Source organism: Anopheles cruzii, chromosome 3, assembly GCF_943734635.1.
Source record: "Anopheles cruzii chromosome 3, idAnoCruzAS_RS32_06, whole genome shotgun sequence".
NCBI lineage: Eukaryota > Metazoa > Arthropoda > Insecta > Diptera > Culicidae > Anopheles > Anopheles cruzii.
In genome coordinates this window covers 28,079,955-28,099,311 of record NC_069145.1, presented here as the reverse complement: position 1 = coordinate 28,099,311, position 19,357 = coordinate 28,079,955, and the positions used below count along the sequence as shown (strand labels likewise).

Below are 19,357 nucleotides of genomic sequence, written 5' to 3'. Positions count from 1 at the left end.
TCGCATCTTTTCATCATAAATTAAAACAAAACCGAAAAAACTCATTCATCAGCCCGTTCTTAAGAAGTGTTAGAAGAACCAGTAAAATTTATCAACCCTACTTCCTATTCAGTTCAGATTCGGGTCTGTCTATCCGTTGAGTCAATAGATAAAACCGTCCGCGAGACGTCAACCGTTGTCGTTTGATCCAACTAATGTCCCTATACTCTTGGCACCCTACTAATCAGTGCGCCGAGCTACGCCATGCTTCGCCGAACGCGCACTGAGGGATCCTTCCCACACACCCTTAACCGGCTAAACCTCCCTAAGCTCCCAGCAGTGCCCGAGTTACACAGTCTGCGTGTGACTCACGATCTTCGTTCGGCTCTCGCTGTCCTGGCCCAGAATGTAGAAGCTCTGCGGTTTGCCATTGCTGCCGGTGTTGTACTTGCCGTTGGCGTGCTTCTTCGACTTGCTGCCCCCGGTCTGCTTCTTGACCGGTGCGTAGTAGGTCGGGAACTTCTTCTTCTGGCTACCGGCAGCGCTCTGCTTCGCCTTGAGCAGCGACTTTTCACGCGGCGCCCCCTCCCAGGGTTTGGTCCAGGTCGGGATCTCCTTGATGTCGATCAGCTCGTCGATGTCTTCGTGGCGTCGCGAGTTCGGGTGGCGGCTTTGCTTCGCACCGAGAATCTTCTTCAGCTCCGGTATGTTCCAGTGGTAGATCCGGGCCGGTTTACCGTTCGACTTAAACCCAACCGGAACCTGCGTCGGGGTACGTATTGTGTGTCATTGAAGAACTCATAATTTGCTAGCACCTAATAGGGGGGATGAGACCGGCTTACCTGCTTGCCAACGTCCGCGATGCTGTTCTGCGGGGCCACATTGTGGGCGTAGTAGTACGGGTTCGGGGGCAGCTTGATGACATACATGTGCGAATCGTCCGACCGGCCGTGATGCCGGGACTCTTCCGCCAGCCGCTTCCTGTGGTGGTTCGTGGACGGCCGTACCCTGCCCAGGCCGAGTTTGCTGCAAGACGGAAACAGAACGCATTAGCTCGCGCCACAAGCTCCATCGCTCGACCCTGTTACGTTGGAATGTTAAACGCCTAGGGGAGCCTCATAAAAGGTGACGCACTCGAGAGAGGGCCGCTGCTCAAGCGAAAAATCAATATTTAAAGCCCCACTCTCGTTTGTTTGCCCTCCCGGGGGCACAGCAGCCCCATCATCGCCATCAGCTCGGGATGAGCCCGAAATGTGTGAGCATCATCGAATAATGCTCGCGCGGGCGCGCGCCTGCGAGTGATGAACCACGTCAGCTACCGAACTATATAAGCCGTGTAACGTGTTCATAATGAGCATGAGATGGCGAAATTCGCACATTCGGACCGCGAAAGATGGGCTCGATGATGCCAGGAAGTTTTTGCTTTTGGTAATTCAATCTAAAAATTGATATTACGTAGACCGGTGCTTTACGATGGCTGCACACTGCAGAAAAAAAGCAAGTCCGCGATCCCCGCGAGAACTATTATTATACGCCAGGCTGGGTGAAACTTCTTCGGCCGTGGCCCGTGGCGGTCCGGGCGATAAATCATCGGTCGATTAAACACAGAAAACGATTCAGAGTGTGCTCGCCGGGATGCTCTCCAGGCGAGGGCAAGAAAAAACCTCCGACTCCACTCTTGAGTGGAGGATATATGATCTTCTGGAGGATTGCAGGCACCAGTGACGCCCGTAATGATTAATGCTCGGAATCGGTTCGGAACGCTGTTCGGGAAGCGCTTAACGCGCGCCCTCCGGGTGTCTTTGGCTGGCGCAGGGGTTTGCAAATTGTTTCTCTCGCCGGAGCCGGAAGAAGCAATATCCCACTGGGAAATTGTATTATTCTATTAAGCAGAGCCCGTTTCGGAGGCGCGGTGTTTGATCGTAAACTTCAATTACACTCTTCACGCCCGGGGGTAATCGACTGAAGTGAAGTCGGTGTTATGGGATTTTGAGACTCTGTGTTTGGAACCATCTACCTTGATGGTTCATTAAACGAGCAAAAACTGGAACGCGGCATGCAGAATGGCGAGCATCACAAAATGCCTCTACGCCAAGATCCTGGAGACTGACTGCGTAAACAATTTTTTTGGGACACTCGAGTAGTACTTTGCTGTCTTATGACGTAGGGGAACGCGTACACTCTAACAAAAGTCCACTCTGAGTTTAAATTAAACTTTAATTATTCGTTCAATTCAAGGATATGAGACTCCTTCCTAAATTAACAAAGCAAGTAAGTAAAATAAAGTAAGTCCTTTTTGAAGCATAAGACTTGGGTCAACGATTGATTTAATCGTTCGGTTATTTATACTGTGAAGCCTTCGGAAGCCTCGGACCAAACCTTTTCGGGACAATGCTTCACTCAAAAGCAAAACATTCACCAAAAAACCCTGCAAACTGATTCGTATGGAATGTGTGGATCTTATTATTATTAAGATTCCTTATTCTACTTATTACAATCTCAATCAAACCTCCTCAATCAACCTCAAATGCCGCTTAGCATCTCGATCGAAACTGATCGAGCAAATTTGCATCGAAAACGAATTAGCAATGTTAGTGGCTTCCACTCGAAGCGAACCTCTCGAACACCCGAAGACGACACCTGCAAATGGATTCATTATGCAACTAATAAGCCTCTCCCGTCGGTCGGCCGGAAAAGGTCTAATGGGCGACTGCAGCACCAGCACCATTATCCTTTCGCGCCCAGCCCCGGCGGCTCCTCACCTGAAGAGCTCCGCGTTGCTCAGGTCCTTCGGCGGGATCAGGTTGAGCGATTTCGGCGCGAACCGGTTGCCGCCATTCTTGGGCTTCGTCTTGCCCGCCGCGATGTCGTCCGTGCTGGGTCCTCCGCCCAGCAGCAGCAGCTGCTTCGGTTGGTGATGCAACAACTCGTTCGGCCCGTCGACCACCGGCAGCGGCTTGATGTAGGTGATGGGTGTCGCCTTCCTATCGGCCTTACCGACCCGCTTCGCCACCGGAACCTGCTGTGCTGGTGCTGATGGTTGGCCGAGGGCCTGCTGCATCGGTCCCGCCCCGCCGATCGTTTCGCCGGCGACCTGGGTGAGCTGCATACCTGCGCTGACGGCGACGACACCGAAGACGATCCGCAGCAACCTGTCGCGGGAGAATGGGGAGAACGGGCATTTTTGCCGCAAATTAATCGATGTGCTTGCCCCTCTCTAGATGCGACCGACCAAATAGGCGATCCCGGCCCGGTGGAATGCGCGAGCCCAACGGAAATGAATACTTTAATGTCACCGTCGGCCATTTTCGATGACGCAACCTTTCGAAGCCGGAGCAGGTCCTGCGGCTGACGATGGCGGCCCGCCCAACCATCGTCTGCGTCCCGTTGGCACGGCACACGACAACACGCATCGCGCTGGCAATAATGTGCGCGCGGTGCGACGACCACATGACCAGAACGATCGTCACCGCCGCCGTTCAGAAGATCCGTTCAGAAGACAGCGACGCTTCGCTGACTCCGGCCCGGGTCCGGCTGGCTGGCGGGCTGGCAGAGACGGTACCGTTAGTATCAGTTGCCCGCGTCTGACAACATCCCGGCCACGATAAGGCTCGGCTTTCGCTCGGCTTGGCTGTGCTCGGAACGGTCGACCGGTCGGTCATTAAATCACCGGCCAACGGCCAACAGGCCGCCGCCATAAAGGTGTAATCCTTCCACAGCGCTGGCGTATGTATTATTGATAAGCACGGCACGGCCTCAACAGGACATTAGCACCTCGGGGGGCCTCGGGGCGGCAGCCCAGGACGGCAAAGCGATACTGGAGGGATCGCTTTCGCCACGATCGATCGATCGATCGATCGCGGCCACCACGGTTGGACATTGGACGGTAGATTCCGTTGTCCATTTGTGGTTGAGGTGCAGCCGCGAAACGGGGCCCCTTGGTGACGGGGCCCATCACATGCCCGTGGGAGCAAAGCAAAAAAAGGGAGTGACCACAACCGATCGTCGGGAAATTCGATCGAACCGACCGAATGGTCACTCGGTACGGCACACCTCGGTACGCGGGACGACCACAACCGTCTTCCTTTCCTGGGGCTCACCCCGAAGGTGGGAGCAATATTTAATGGAATCTCAAAACGCTATCCCGGCCAGTTCTGGGTGTTCCTCCGAGATGCCTCATATATGGGCTGGCGGCCATTCTGGTCATAAAAAAGCTGGGGCATTCCGGGCGAGTGAGAGCTCTCTTCTCGGTCCCGCGCACGATGGCAATACACCTGCCATCGTTGCGTTGCCCGCTTGCCACCTCTAGCTCGCCACGGACCACTTTTAATGGCTTTTATCGTGGAGTTTCACGGCCTCGGTGCGCCGTAAGCCGTCGATGGATTTCGCGCATTTCGGGCAATTATCGCGTTACGCTACGGCCGTGCAGAATCGAAGCCCTGGAACGGCCCCGAGCCCACTGTGCGTGTGTGTGTGTGTGTCTCGGGAGTAAGCCGTTCGTTCTAGCTGGCTCGCGGAGCGCGAACGAAAACGAATGACACACTCGAGGGGTCAAGCGACGAACCCCCAAAAAGCACCAGTTGGCCATCCACCCCGGGGATTCCGTACGGCTCGCACTCGGCACTCAACCGTGGCCAGGAATTGTTTTTCGGGGGCTTTCTAGCAAAACTGGGAAACAGAATTCCGCGTGTGCCGCGTGTAGGATCCGGTCCGGGCTGAAGAGGGGCCTTCGAGTCGAGCGCCTTGGAGCTACAGTGTTTTCGCCCGAACAAGAATAATAATGGCTTTGGCGTGTGCGCTTCCACCGGCGTGTTCTAATGCTAGGAAAAAACCCGAAGCAGCGCAGTTCGCCAAGGCGGCGTAACAGTTCTATTGACCTTTTTCAGCCGCTAGCCGGTGGGCGCAATGGGAGCCGCTAATTTGGTGTGGTGTGGCGCACTGTCTTACTTTATGCTTCCGCGAACCGCACCGCAGCGCGGTTTTGGGTGGTGTACGCGATTAGATCTGGGAGCTGCGCATAGATAAGCGTGAAGATAGCGTGGCTCGAGGTACAGTTAGGTGCGATCCCCGGTAAGCGCATCGCATTAATCGCTTGCGGTAGTTAGCGAAACTAGGAAAAAACGAGCGACAAAATATGGAGCCACATATTCTGTGGCTGCCTGCCATTAACGGGGCTTTAGTTCGTGGCAATACTGTTCATTCGGGAGAGTAGAAAGTTCACCGAGGATACAACAATCCGAGCATGAAATGCTTACAACAATTCAAAACGTGATTTATCATAACTTCACTAGTAGCGACTTTAGATTGTGCGTCAGTTTCTTCACTTTCGGTTTACAGGCGCGTTTGGTGTAAAATTATATTGACCAACATTTAACTTCAATGCTCTACCGCGAACGAATGACGCTTTAATTGAATTTACTACGTCTAATAATTGATATCCCGACACTACTGAGCTCGACAAGATGAATAACTTTTGAGCAACTCTTTGCTACTGGGATCAACAACCAACGGGAAACAGTGGTGCATCATGACTTCCTTCGAAATAGCCAAACCAACGAAGAATAATATTTGTTATGCGTCGTTTGCGTAAAAAAATACCAGATTCGTCACATACTTGGTTCATATCTTTTCGCAACCACCGAGGTCTGATTAAACTCAAGAGAACGATCCAATCGTAAGACAACTTTTACTGTCAACGGTTAAGAAAAGAACCGAAACAAAGAATGTGTTGAAGGCTCTTCCCAAAAACGAACTTTTCAGACCGCTTCGAAAATTGGAACAAATGTAGTTGTATTGCACAGAGCACGGATTATTATAATGGATGACATAAATTTAGAAGAATGAACGAAATTATACGCGCAATCCCGATATTTTTTGGCTACAGTAATAATTCGGAACAGAAACATTGTTAATAAATCGTACCTCTTCTTTTTTATTATCTACACAATCTTTTATGATCGTGCCATTTGTTCGTTTTCCACAATTTACGGTACGATTAAAGAAGAAAGCTCATAGATAAACATTACGATTTTATTACCTTTGTGTTGTTGCGAGGATACCATAGACAGCAATGCGATTGGATTGTATAATAAGTTTATCAAAGCAGTCGGAGTGCACCGTTTCGCTACTTTTAGATAGACAGAACAAGTTGCCTTTGAGTGAGTAAATGATTAGGTGTTTTTGTACTTTAATTCAAGGTAAGATTAAGGATAAACTTCAGTAACTTTCCACTTCCCATCTTCCAATCGCGGCGTTCTGGCACTCCACCCAAGTGCGAACAATTTTTATTGATAAAGACAAATTTCAATGCTAATCCGAAGGCAATCGAACTAAACGAGCAATAAACAATTCTTTCGATCATCCGTCTTCAGCCGGCAAATAGTTCCCAATTGATTCAGCCCCGAAGTGCCTCTGTAGAAGTCAGCTAAATCGGTCACCACTTCTGGCCGGAATGGATCATTATTTGCGGTGAAATCGGACTTCGGGCCCGCCACTTGACACACAATTGGAATTTGCTCACCTAACGGCACCGAAACGGTGCGGCACTTCGAACGATGCCGGGTTCTTTAATGTGTGCCCCCGGGGGCTACACTTGACCACACACTCCTGCTGCTGCCGGGTGGTGGCTTCTGATGCGCCGATGAGTGTTGGAAAATAAAATTCAAATCTGTTTGCCCAGCGGGATCACGCTTCCCGGCGGCCTCCGTGAACGAGCCCTTCGAACGCAGCCCGGCATTGGCACAGAAATCGTGGGATTTTGTTTGCGTGCCCAACGATTAGGTTGTTTATTCGCCGCCCAAGGGAACCAATTACCATAGGCGGCACACCATGGAGATGGCCTAGGTTCGCTGTTCGTTGGTCGGACAGTTTCAGCCGGGTCCGCCGGCGACTTAATGGAACCTTCGATTAATTAGCCGAAGATTAACGGACGCGGTCCACTCGAGAGTTTTTCCCATATTTCTCAAACCCAGCCAAATTCTGCGAACCACGAACAACTAATATTTTCCAGTGGCCGGCGGCCGGTTAAATAAAACATTTCTCCACTCACTTTTCAGGCCCCCTCAGCCGATGCATCGTTCGTTCGCGAAAATGGTTGCCGGTTCATAAACCACGAACACCGCGCCGCGCTAATGCAATAGACACGCTCTCGGTGTGCGGCGCGCGGCCAATGTTTACTTTCGGACTCCCGGGCGCGGAAAAATTTCATCATTCGATGGGCCAGAAAACGGCCCGCGTCCGCGGCCCATGGCCAATTTTTCTGGCCCAACTTTCCCGTCAATCCGGCGCGTCGCGCGATGGGACACGGGCTGGGCCGGAAAGAAAATTCGCTCGAATTCGGCTGCTTCTAATTAGGGCTCCGGCTCTTCGTTCTCTTCGTTGACCATTTTGTCGCTTTCTTCGCCCAGGGCCCGGGGCCGTCATCCTATTAATGATTCGTCAGGCGGTCGATCGGTTTACGATCGATTTTTCAGATAATTAGACATCTTCATGCGCGCCTACCTGCTACCGGCCAGAAGGGTCGACATTCGTCATCGACGAAAGCGCAAAGTGATTTCTTCGAAAATCAACGTCATCACCGGGTTCGAAGCCTGATTAATCGATCTTGGGGTGGGGGGGCCCTGGCAGAACCCTGCACGTTCGGAACCTGCTTTTATGCTTCGGGTTTCGATTGGGGCGGCCAATGTGTGTCATACACGGGTGCGGACACCCAGCAGCAGCATCGTTGTGCATCGCGCCACGTTTTATGACGGTCCGCGGCGGGAGACTCATTTTAATGACTCATTGGGCTGCCACCAATGGTGGGGTAGTACCTGCACCGGCCGGTTGGCAAATGAATGGGAACCCCTTTTTTTGGACGACCGGTCAATGGCCAGCGGGAAGAACAAAAATAACAGCAGCCCTGGAAATCTGGGTTAGGAGAAAAAGGAGATGAGCTGAACGGGCTGGGCTGCGCACTGGCGCACTAATGAATCTTGACCGCCATTCAGAGGGCGAGAGCGAGAGAGAAAAAACAGGAGGAAACTCATCCGACGGCTCCGAGGCGGAGGTTTTTCAAAATGTCCGTCACGCCGTGAACCTTGTCGAAAAGCGTGCCACGGCCATCAGAACGCGGCGGTGCCGTTAGTAGTGGAAGCCGTTCTTATCGAAGTCGGCTGAGACCCGTCCGAGAACCGCCCCGGCCACGGTCCGGTCCGGTTTGGTCCGGGTGGCAGATTGGCGATCGCAACGGGGAGATTAGTGCTGCGTGATCCGTCGGAATCCGCGTGGCGAAATACGTCCCAAAACGGTGCACAAAATGTGCCGCGCAATTTCATCGTTAATGCTGGGCACCGCGCACTATAAAGGATCCCCATCCCCTACAACGCCACCTGTCGCGACTGGGACGCATTCTTGCGCCATTAGGACCACGTTCAATGGGGGGCTTGGGGCAGCAAAAAGCGCCACTCAAACGATGAACACAGCAAAACGTAGTCAAAAACGAAAATTCAAGTCAAGTTATTAGCAAACGAGGAATATTGCATCGTAAAAAGCGACATCTTGGCTAGGCTCTGGTCAGGTATACGGAATCTTCATCCCATATTTTGGGGTATGGAAGAATGTGAAGTTTCATTTATTATTTTGCTATATTTTGAATGAATCTTCAGAAATCTGTGTACCAAATCTGTGCCGCATTCGCTAACCATGGAACAAAAACACATTCGAATGAAACTTTTTGGCAACATTGAGAGCGTTTTCGATAGAATAAAATGAATTTTGTGCGTCGACTTATCAATATGAATGGGACTTGGGGCTACCAGCATGATCCTGAATCAATGCAAGAGAATGAAGAAAACAACGTGTCACAACAGCATTTTGACAATGGCAAAAATCCACAAATTGTTGGAGCCTATTCATCAAATTTGGCCCCTAGCGACTTTCATCCGACTTCCATCCGATAAAATTTCATCAAATGATGAAGTCATAACAGGCCAACTCAATCCATTATAGCCTTTAGCAAACGTTGACAGCTCTTTTGTCTCCAAAATGATCCAAAAACCTGGGCCGTGGTGTAATACTGCAAAAACCACTGCAGACCAAGTGAATCTTAACCAAGTGAATTTAATTCAGCTCAGACTTGTGTTTCATAATCCATTTTCACTTTTTAAACATACGACCTGCGGACATTTTCCCCGCTTTGTTTGGTGACATCTTAAAAAGGAAAGCCTTATGATTCACTTCACCAACCTCTGCGGGCACCGCGGAAGGTTCCGCTTCGATTCAAAGGAATCATTTCGCTTTCGCACCCGTGTCCTGGTGTCGAATCGAAACTCGCAGTCGAGCGTGGCATTCTGCGAAGAGTGACTTCGTATCATCATAAATCATGCATTATCAACATTTTTGTTCCACGTTCACAACTAATGATGATCTATTAAAAGCACATCGAGACGAGACATCGAGAAGTGTGAGCCAGTTCACCGGGGCTGATCTTTGCTGTGTCCCCAAGCCTGCTGGGTTTAACCTCCTGCCGGGGACCGGAACGCAGCATTCTTGCCCCATTAGGACCACGTAAACTGGTGCTTGGCCACTAAAAAACGCACCACTTAGGACCGAAAGAACCGTGCGAACGGCCGGTGCGAACGAAACCTGTGGCCCATCACCTGCGGCTATGATCTGCTGACGCCTACGGTGCGGGGCCGTAAACTTTGCACCGACCTCACCTCGTTATTAATGACCAGCGGGCGGCCTGGCCAGGCGCTTAATGGCACCGACTAAGCGTCTCAGACCCCCCCAGTACCCGCCAGTACCCGCCAGTGCTGTGGATCGGCGCGACCCGAAATGGAAACCGGGCCGCCAGCCGAGCCACCTGACCGAGGGGCCACATTCTGTGTCAAAGATAATGACTTCCAATTGGGCTCTCTGCGCGTCCGGCACGCGCCCGGTCAGCCTCCGCTTCTCTCACTTCCCAAGTGCCAACAAATTTGCACATCGTTCGCTTCCGCGTGTTAGTTTTTCACCAATCAAAACAAACCGCTTCTTCCTCGCGAAACGCGGCGACCCCTGGCTGGCCCCTTTTCGGGGCTCCCGGAAAGTTGGCGAACGTTCCCAACGGGGCCCGGCCGCCCGCTGTGGAGAGAGTGTGGTCATGATGGCGGACGCTAAGGTAATTGGCAACGCAACGCCGACCCGGCTCCGGGTAGGCCGATGGCCCGGGGCTGTTGGATGCTCCCGTTCCGGAGATTGCCGCTCAACGACAGATTTATCACCGCGCGGCAATCAGACGAAACGAAACGGATAACCAGCTCGCCTCCCCGAGGGGTCCAGACGCAGCCCCGGCGCTGTCACTTCCGATCCGGACGCCACTTCTACGCGCGCAGCTTGCAAACCGGAAGTTGCCCCACCGGCGAGCTGCAGCGGCGGATGCAACGGTTCACATTGTCTCGTGCCCCGCTTCCGCGTGGAGCCTCCCAAGGCCCGCCCAAGAGGTTTGCCAGAACGCACCCACGTAATGGCGCCCGGCGTCTTCCGTAGCCTTCACGCAACGCCGCATGACCCTCGGGGCATCTTCAGTTGAGCGAGCGTCGCACCGGCGGGGGGTTTGGACCCAGTGGGAACTGTTTGCATTCAATGGTCCCCCCCGCATTTTATTAGACGCGCGTGCGCCTTGGCCTCACCGCCCTCCCTGGGCCGACCCGCTCGTCCCCTCGGCGATGATGACGACGAATCATCCGGTTGTTTGCGGCGTGACGGGCCACGCGGTACTTATTTCGATCTAATTGGCTGCCAACAGAGAGAAATTATCAAAACGCCATTAAGGGACCGCTGGGGCCACCGGTGGGGCGGGGGGGCAGGTGGTGGAACGGTTGTCAACCCGAGTCTTCGCCTTCCCCGAGGTAAGCCACTCTCTGGGCAAGCCACCCCGGTCATAACCATTAACCTGTTCGCTCGCTCCGCTCGTCGTCTCAGGCGTCGCGTCCGGGCGAGTCATCTCCTTTCTCCAGCCCCCTCCAACGGGCAGCCAGTACGCATGTGTACGAGTGTATGATGGGTGCGTTCTTGGAAAAGCCCTGGAAAAAGAAGGAGACACAGCGCGCGAGAGTGCGAGACAGAGAGAGCGCGGACACGAGCGAACAGAAGACAGATAAGAGAGGAGGAAGATTCCAAGACCCGGCGCCGGGGGGATGGAACTGCACACGTTCTGTCCCGCTCCCCGGTCTGCACCACCACCGCTCTGCCCTGCCGCTGAGCGGTCCATCCTCAATTCTGAGGAACCGGCACCAGAACTCCGCACACGCTCTAACGCCGTGCTCGTGTGCCAAAGTGTGTGCTCCGGGGCTCGGGTTGTGGCCACCGCACGCCATTGACCGCTGGCGAATATTTATGGATGTGTGTTTGGCGTGTGTGTGTCTCTCTCTCTCTGTCCACCCGGTTTCTGGCGTGTGTCTCGTTGCGCAGTACGTTTTGAATATAAAATCCTGCAACCGAAACTGCAACATTCTGCAACGGGGTGCAACGGACCATAAGTTGCCCTGGGCCGGCCGGAACAGGGGCCATGAATCATTCTTTCGGACACACACATACACACGGACACGCACATTTCGAATGGAAGAGGTTGCGATCGCGCATTCCTTCATCGCCCGCGGGGGGTTCCATCTTTTGCGCAGCATCATCTTCATCGCAGGTTTCGGTGGCCGAAAGTGCCCAGAATGGTTGAGGGAAGAGGGGTGTGTGATGGGGAGGACCGGAAAATGAAAGAGTCCGGGAGACAGGTCGGTCCGAAACCTCGAATGTGGAAGGGTGGACGGAGCTACTTACGGCAATCGATTGCTGCACCTCATATCGTGGCTGGCGCTGTGTGTTGTTTCGGTCGGCGATGACGGCGGAGAACCTTCCGCGACTGCTTCCTGCTGCACAGGAAGTCACCAGAGACACACTCACAAACACACGCACGATCACAGTCCACTTGCTACAGGATATTGCCGGATCTACCGGACAGATACCGGAACTCCGGAACTAATGGCCTGACCGGCCTGACCTGGTGTATTCACCAGCGCGCGAAACAACTCACTGCTCCGCTTGGCTCTTGACCACTTGACTCACGCACGCGGCACGTAGATTGCGCAAATTACGCAGAAGGCAGCTCTTTAAGGGAATTGGGCTCACAGTCGTTGTTGAGATTCGCGTCCGTTCGCGGCGACTTCACCGGTCCGAGTGATGCGATCCGCCCGACGAACTGCCCCAAGAAAAGCTTCCCAGCCCGGTGCGGCCTCCATCTCACTTCGACGGCCCTTCTCGGTCTCTCTCTCTCTGTTGAGTGAAGGCTCTGCTGCTTCCTCGGCAATCGGGCACGATCGGGAACGTAGCGAAAGTTCGGAAGATCGCGCATCGCGGCAGAAAAAAGCTCCACTCATCATCGCGCCGTCATCACCGGGGCCCGGGCGGCCATCATCGTCAGCGGCATCTCGTGGGATAGCTTGGGATTTCGGTCTCGACCGCACCGCACCGTCATCAGGTGCGCCTGGCTTGAGGTGAGACCGGTACGCGGCAACTGATCGTCGATCATCGCGGCCGTTGGGCGCGCGCTCGTCCGTCGTCCGAACCCAGCCTGCCCAGTTTCGCGATGGAGATAAATGGACGGAACGAAGCGAGGTAACAACAGCGACAAAAAACCAAAAACGGACGTCGGACGAGAATGATCGAGCAACCTCGTGAACTCACGGCTGATCGATCGGTGGACTGAGGTAGACCCACCGCAATGGTGTCCATTCTCGACCGTGACATACGGCACAGCAGATCGCACCCCAAAAAACCTCGTCAAATGCATCCCACGAGACTTTCACAGCCTTGTGGATTAGGAGACGGTCTCGTGTGGCAAATCTCGCCCCGGCTCTCTCTCTGTTTGCCGAGTGCACAAGTGCAACACGGTCAGCCCAACAACCAATTGTGTGTCTGCCCGTGTGTGCGCGTGTGTGTGTGCCGTGTGGGGTCATCCATGCTGGGCTGTAATACTTTCCCCATCGGGTGTCCACCGCCGATGGCCGGCTAGGAAATCTGGGACAAGCGGCAACAAACACTTCCCCGACACCCCCATTTGGCATTCCCGGCAGAGATGCGGGATGCGCCTCGTGCCTTATATGGCGGACGGTGACGACGGCGGCGGCGGCGGCCACCACTAGACACGATGTCTCAGCGAGCGCTCGGAACCCTGAGAACCGACCCGCGATGGGCGCCTGCAGCAGCTGCAGCGTACACGAAATGCGGTCAACGCTTCCAAGAATGGGCTTTCGGGATGATTTGCGAGGATTATCCGAGGATGGGTACGTAGGTATCGTACGTGGTGACCGATTGGGACGCTTGCCGGGTTGGGAACGGTCGGGCCCAGCGCAAGAAACAGCGGCGCAAGAGCGAGAGAGCGTGGAAAAAATAGTGGACTTTCTCGCGAACCGCGGTGCGATTCGATGATTGCCTTTTTCCTACCCACCCGAACGTGCGGATTAGGGCACGTTCTGATGATCCGCCTCAGCTCGAAGGCCTCCTCGAAGGGTTTGGGGGGTTGCCGGGGGAGCGCTTGTTTACATGCTGGAACCGCGCCCGCTTTCTTCGCCCGTGCGCCCCGCTTGGTCCGATGATCGATCTGACCAATCGATCGATCGATCGATCGGCCGATCGACGCTCGTGAGCAGGCACAACGGCACCACCGAGAAAGGTCAAACGGTAACGGGGGTTCAGAATGACTGTTTATTTGGTGGTGGTTTTTTTTGCCATCCTGGACTTCCTTCCTTCTTCTGGAAGTGCCGTGCCGTGGGGGGCGCGTCACTACGGGAGGCGTATGTGGCGAAAGGACGAACTGGTGGCCCGGGTGGCGGGCGGGCCACCTCGTGACGCCCGATTTGGCGATGCTATTTTTGTGGTGACTTTTCACAGGTCATCTTTCATCATCCGCGGCAGCACCGGCAGCACCGGACCCCATGTGTGTTCGCGACGGCCGACTGGGGCCATCGGGCCTTTTACGGATGGTGTTGGCTCCGGGACCTAAACAATAAACATCTCAATGGCGCATTAATTGCGCGCTTCCAGAGAGCCTCCTCCCGGGGCCTGCGGTGTGTGTGTAGAACACCACCTGGCCTGGGTGACGCAGAGGAGGTATTGCTCGCCGTTGGCGTCCTGGCCGCATGCTGCTTCTATTTTTAATGGATGCCGCAATTCTCGGCCAGCAAATTGGTCATTTCGGCGTCTTCGGACATTGGCGACATGGTCAAGATTCGGACAAGATTTCTGGGCCTCTAGTGGATGCTGAAGTGACCTGTCGTCTTCTAAATGCCACCCATTTGATTGACGTGGCGAATACAATTGGTCTACGGAAGAATCACAATGCTGAAGAGTATGTTATTAACACGCGTCCGTTTCGGGTTGACTAGTGACCTGCATTTACAGCCACTAAAGTTTTGCCAATATCGAACGAATGTATTTAGGTGGAACTGATTCCACTAGCGGTACTAATGAAGCTTATAGCGATTTTACGCCCATTATCCCGCCACGTGTTAACACTTGCCGGAAGCAGAAAGCGACAACGAGACGGCCCGTTTTAGTGCTTACTTGCAATGGTACTACTTTGTTGTTCATATTCATTTCCTGATCAAGGAACGGGTTGAGGTTTTTATTACCGAGTTTTATGGCCCTTTCTGCCGAGCATAACGCGACGTATCCGTCAAAATGACACGTGTAATCGACCATTGATTCGATACCGATATTCTGTGGCGCGACCGACATCGAGGTACCGTTGCCGGACGTTCCATTGAACGGTGCATCGCGCGGGCCTATCGATCGGGGCCTCTGGCCTAAAAAGCGTGCAAACGAAAGTCAAAATATATCAGTCAATGTCAGCAAGTCACCGGGCGACCGGCCCCCTTTCACATGTCGCTCGTGAGCGCGAGCATTTCTTCGCGCGGCAGTCCAATTATGCATAATGCACCGCACGATTCGCCTGCCCGGATCGCAATGCACCGTCACCGTGCGGTCGGGCTCTTCTCATGCAACAAGGGCACGGTTTGGGTTCGCAAAACGATGCGCCCTAGAGAGGGCTGCGGCTTATTAAAACACCCGCTGTACCGACCCGACCGGCCGGGTCGGTGCTGCATGTCGTCGGGATGACAGCATGATTGTAGAAACCATTTCAGAATAATGCATCGCAATTGCAGCTTCTCAGGGGCTTGCATTACTAAGTAACGCTTGCAGTTAGCAGGTGAACCGAGAAAACGAAAGGTTTTTCTTTGAAAATATTAATGAACCCATTTGTTTGGATGAGCATGCGGTAGTACGATAAATTAAGCATGCGAGGAGATAAGATGTGAACTTCCAAGCTTGATAGGATTTGTGCTCGTAGCAGTGCTGTGGTCTGTAAGATTAATACGATTTGAGTGGGCGCTTCATTCCGTTCCGCTTTTGGGCACAAGTTTCATTCACCGTTCAATGTTGATTCAATTTTCAAAATCATAGTCTTTTTCTTCCGTTCGTGTCAATACACTATTTCCATTGCATACTTTTAGGAGTTTTCCTTTCAACCGAAAGCGAAACGGTAGAATCGGAACAAAATGCGATATATTTTAAATCGGCGAATCCTAGCAAGCATCGTAATATTTGCTTCACATTCTCGTCAGTCGATTCGAATGTGGAGCCCGTGCAATCTGTGAAAAAATCTGTGAGTGCTGTGAACTGAATTTATGGTTTCAAAATTGCACAGTTTCTCCGGTCGGAAGCGTGAGCCAAATGCATAACAGTCCACAAAACCACAATGGTGAAGAACCACTGGAAGAACAGGCGCACCGGGTCATATGCAGCCTCCCAATATCGCCATTGGTTTTTGGGGGAACGTACAATGTTAACGATGACTACAGTACCGACAGCCCCACGTCCATGGTTTCGGAGTTGAGCTTTTCGTCCGACACGTCCGAAGGTACTGTGTATGAAGAGGTGCACACGAATGCGGTTCCGATCGTCGAGTTTCCGTCGGAGGAGGATGCGCCTCGGAAACGGCTCTCGTCCCAGGATCAAGTAATCACACCACAAATGATTGGCGCGGCGTTGAAAAAATCCGGTACGGTGCTAATGCAACGATCGCGTGACAACCGGTTGGAACGGCAGCTTGAAGAAATGCGGGATTTAATGCGCAACGAAGACGAGCTGGTAGTCCTGAAGGAGCCGAGCGTAAGGCAGATGGCTTCACAGCCTGCTTTTCCCAGGGATGCGATGGAGGAATTTCTCGAGCACTCGGAGACAATGTTCAATTTGGTGCATGATGCCAATACCCAAATGGCCGGAAGAGCGGACATCAGCGAGAGAATAAGCCGACATAGTTCCGAAGAAGTGTTTCAAACAGAAGCCTTGCCAGTTGACAACCGTATTTCCAAGGAGTTTGTTGGATGCTTCAGCCGTAACGATGATACGGTTTTATATAAACGGACGATATCCATTGCGCAGGCAGCACAACCCGCGCATGATCCGGCGAGGCAATCGTTGGAAAACATCGACACGGTCATCGCACAACACGCTCAGTGTCTCCACGAGGCGGAAACCGTAACGGAACCATCGGTTCAAATTTATCAACGAAATAATGACGATCTGCTTGCATTGCTAACGTTTTCGAAAGAATCGTCGGCTGTTTTAAAAACATCCAACGCCATGCTAAAAGAAGCACCGACCGCCGAGCTGGATAAAACGATTCGGCAGACTTATCGTAAGACTGTTGCCAATCCGGATGAAATGATATCGATGCAAACGGAAGTAGCTTCCTCTTCCGATTATCAGGCGATGAAGGAAACATCTCCACAGCGGCTTGGAGGGGACTTGCAACAAACTTTTCCAACGCTTCCGTCTAGGTCTAGCTTCGGCTTGACGAACGAATCCAACAATCTTTCCGGTGGTCTGGAGAAACAGCAAGCCGAAGTGTATACCACCGTATCCGGAAGCATTAGCGATCAGCATGGAAACCTGGCTGTCCGGTTTGAGGCTCAAGTTTACGACCTAGGCTCGCTGGAAAACGATGAACCGATAGAGGAGTGTGTAATACGTGTCGAAAGATTGTCCGACGAATTTGACCATCTCTCTGAAATGCTCACCTTTCAAGTGGTTTGCGATGAAGCGGAAAACGCCTCTGAGGCGTTCGTTGTTGCTACTGTTATCGAAGAACTCATAACAGATGAACGCATTCGGCCAAGTGAGCATGGAACTATTGTACTGTCGGAAAACATCCTCGGGAGACTAAGCAGATATTTGAAGGAATTGTTGGAACCTGCAGCAATAATGTTGCACAACATATACAAAAAGTTGGAAGGCATCGAGTTCTTGAGGAGTGATTTAACAAAAGCCGTCAGCGAGACCCATTTTTCTTCGTCCAGTCAGAAGGGCGGCGTCGTTGAGTCACGTACAGATGGAGGGTCGAAACTTTTGCAAAACGACTCCCAAAGCAGAAGCTTTACAAACTTTTGCGCACTTGAAAATTTGCAAGAAATACGAAGTATTTTCGGTGAGGCCAATGATCATCTCACGATAATCCAATCTGATCTTAGTGCCATCAAAACGAAGATTAACCTACTAATAGAGGAACAACACGAGAAAACAAAACCGCCAGCACCTTCAGCCGATATCCAGCACGCTCTTAAGCGCCCGTCGAATCTAGAAATACAACAGCTAGGGAAAAGAAATGATAAGGTAGTGCCTCATGATAAGGTAGTACCTCAAAAAGTATGCTTGGCGCTACTAGCAAATCACTTCCAGAGCAACGGACTGTTTTGCCCGGTAGAAATTTACTCTTGCCACGCGGTTTCCCCGGAAGTGATGGTCGTCCATTGGACCGTTGACCAAGATCTGCTCAGTTGTATCGTTGGATTTGAGGTAAACTAAAGACTGTTACCCCATACGAATGACGAATCACTTCGACCTCTTTTTTCCTTTTCAGATTTTCGTTGATGGTGTGCTGAGCTCGGTTTGCTTTTCCAACAGACGGCGAACGGCGCTGGTCGGAAATATCGATCTTCAGAAACAGCATCACATAACGCTGCACGCCACTCCGGATCCCCTGACGAGAGAGGCAAAGGTAGAATGGGCACCAGCTTTTTTCCTGTACCATCTTTTGGACGAACCAGTGCATTAAATGACTGTGTTTGGATCAATCCGAATTCTGGGTGACTGATTTTTCATCTTGACGATCTTTTGCTGTGGCCATCAAATTTTTGGCAATATTAAGCCAAATACAACCCACGTATTTATATCAAATATTATTCTTTTTATTCGTCCACAAAGTTCCAACATCAGAGATTGTAATGGAACCAAAACAGGAGATAATGTCACTAAAGCTAGCGTATTACTTGCGCTGACGCTTCGCGGACGAAGTTACCAGCAGGTTTCCCTTGCCCGTATTTTGTCGCTTTTTCATTCCTTGGCTTTTGGCGTTCTTCTCTTCTGTACTGACTTTTTTCACTTTCTCGTTGGCCGACTCCACTTTGGCTGCTCCTGGGAGCATTTTCTCAGCGTACTTGGTTGCGGCAGCAATCGCTGATTCTTTTTCGGAGGGTGTTTTAGGACGACGTTTTTCGGATAAATTTTGCACGACCGGAGGAGTGGCTGGCTCAACCTCTTTTTTACTTTGTTGAACTCGTTGCTCTTTTTCGAGTAGCTCTGCGGTCTTTGTGTACATGTTCTTAAGGTCTGTGGCTTCACCGAGATTGTTGGCGGCTCGTTTCACCTTGGCCAACTTGCGAGCCAATCTAGCTTTCAACGATGACTCGCTTACTACGACCTTATTTGCCAGCGCAGCCTGGCGCTTGAGCCATTTGGTATATATTGTGGTTCGTTTTCCATCCGTATCAATTACTTGTCCCGCATTGCGTGGAATGCCCTTGTATCTCCTCGGTAACACAGACGCTTGCAAAACTTGGTCAAATAGCGGATAGTTGTTTACGGAGCTGGCCGCAATTTCTGCCACCTCGTAGATGCTGAATTTCACATACGCGTGGCCCAACTCGCGCGCCGTTGTCTTCGAGCGTCCGACAACCACTTTTTCGATGTCTCCAAAATGGGCAAAGAACGAACGAACCTTTTGTTCCACGAAGCCTTTTGGTAGATGGCGCACCAAAATCGTACCCGACCCTCCCGTTGCTTTCGGCTGGTTGGCAGTCTAAAAAAAGAAACAATAAGATAAGCAAAGCATTCCAGGCAGTATTCACACCTATCGGGTCACCTGAGCTTTAGGGTTCGCCAACCGTTTACTGCTCAATACTTTTTTGCTCATTTTGAAGAGAATTTCTTTAACAACTGAAACACAGAGCGTTTCCACGCGGTACCGAAGAATTGCGACGCACGTTGCTTGGCCGCATTTGTTTACGTTTTTGACACGGAGCGGACG

General features: G+C 52.1%; 3 protein-coding genes across 3 annotated transcripts; 1 reads left to right on the top strand and 2 right to left on the bottom strand.

Annotated features, from left to right (window-relative positions):
- Nucleotides 1-327: 327 nt before the first annotated feature.
- LOC128270156 (uncharacterized) lies at nt 328-3,392 on the bottom strand. The gene is made up of 4 exons (XM_053007560.1): nt 3,301-3,392; nt 2,742-3,131; nt 822-1,005; nt 328-741 (listed from the first exon to the last, which is right to left on the bottom strand). Exons 1-4 carry the CDS (start codon nt 3,390-3,392, stop codon nt 328-330), a joined length of 1,080 nt encoding a protein of 359 aa, XP_052863520.1.
- A 12,331-nt stretch (nt 3,393-15,723) lies between these two features.
- Nucleotides 15,724-18,106, top strand: LOC128270155 (uncharacterized). Its single transcript, XM_053007559.1, has 2 exons — nt 15,724-17,847; nt 17,912-18,106. Exons 1-2 carry the CDS (start codon nt 15,724-15,726, stop codon nt 18,104-18,106), a joined length of 2,319 nt encoding a protein of 772 aa, XP_052863519.1.
- A 144-nt stretch (nt 18,107-18,250) lies between these two features.
- Nucleotides 18,251-19,315, bottom strand: LOC128273136 (MKI67 FHA domain-interacting nucleolar phosphoprotein). The gene is made up of 2 exons (XM_053011054.1): nt 19,193-19,315; nt 18,251-19,129 (listed from the first exon to the last, which is right to left on the bottom strand). Exons 1-2 carry the CDS (start codon nt 19,241-19,243, stop codon nt 18,317-18,319), a joined length of 864 nt encoding a protein of 287 aa, XP_052867014.1. The 5' UTR covers nt 19,244-19,315; the 3' UTR covers nt 18,251-18,316.
- Nucleotides 19,316-19,357: the final 42 nt, after the last annotated feature.

Excerpts from the sequence above, each read along its gene's own strand:
- LOC128270155 (XM_053007559.1), top strand. The coding sequence starts at position 15,724 with ATGCATAACAGTCCACAAAACCACAATGGTGAAGAACCACTGGAAGAA. Across the intron at positions 17,848-17,911 it reads GTTGTATCGTTGGATTTGAG|ATTTTCGTTGATGGTGTGCT; the intron begins GTAAACTAAAGA and ends TTTCCTTTTCAG.
- LOC128273136 (XM_053011054.1), bottom strand. The coding sequence starts at position 19,243 with ATGAGCAAAAAAGTATTGAGCAGTAAACGGTTGGCGAACCCTAAAGCT. Across the intron at positions 19,130-19,192 it reads TGGCGAACCCTAAAGCTCAG|ACTGCCAACCAGCCGAAAGC; the intron begins GTGACCCGATAG and ends TTCTTTTTTTAG.
- LOC128270156 (XM_053007560.1), bottom strand. The coding sequence starts at position 3,392 with ATGCGTGTTGTCGTGTGCCGTGCCAACGGGACGCAGACGATGGTTGGG. Across the intron at positions 1,006-2,741 it reads AGCAACGCGGAGCTCTTCAG|CAAACTCGGCCTGGGCAGGG; the intron begins GTGAGGAGCCGC and ends TCCGTCTTGCAG. Across the intron at positions 742-821 it reads TCGCGGACGTTGGCAAGCAG|GTTCCGGTTGGGTTTAAGTC; the intron begins GTAAGCCGGTCT and ends ACCCCGACGCAG.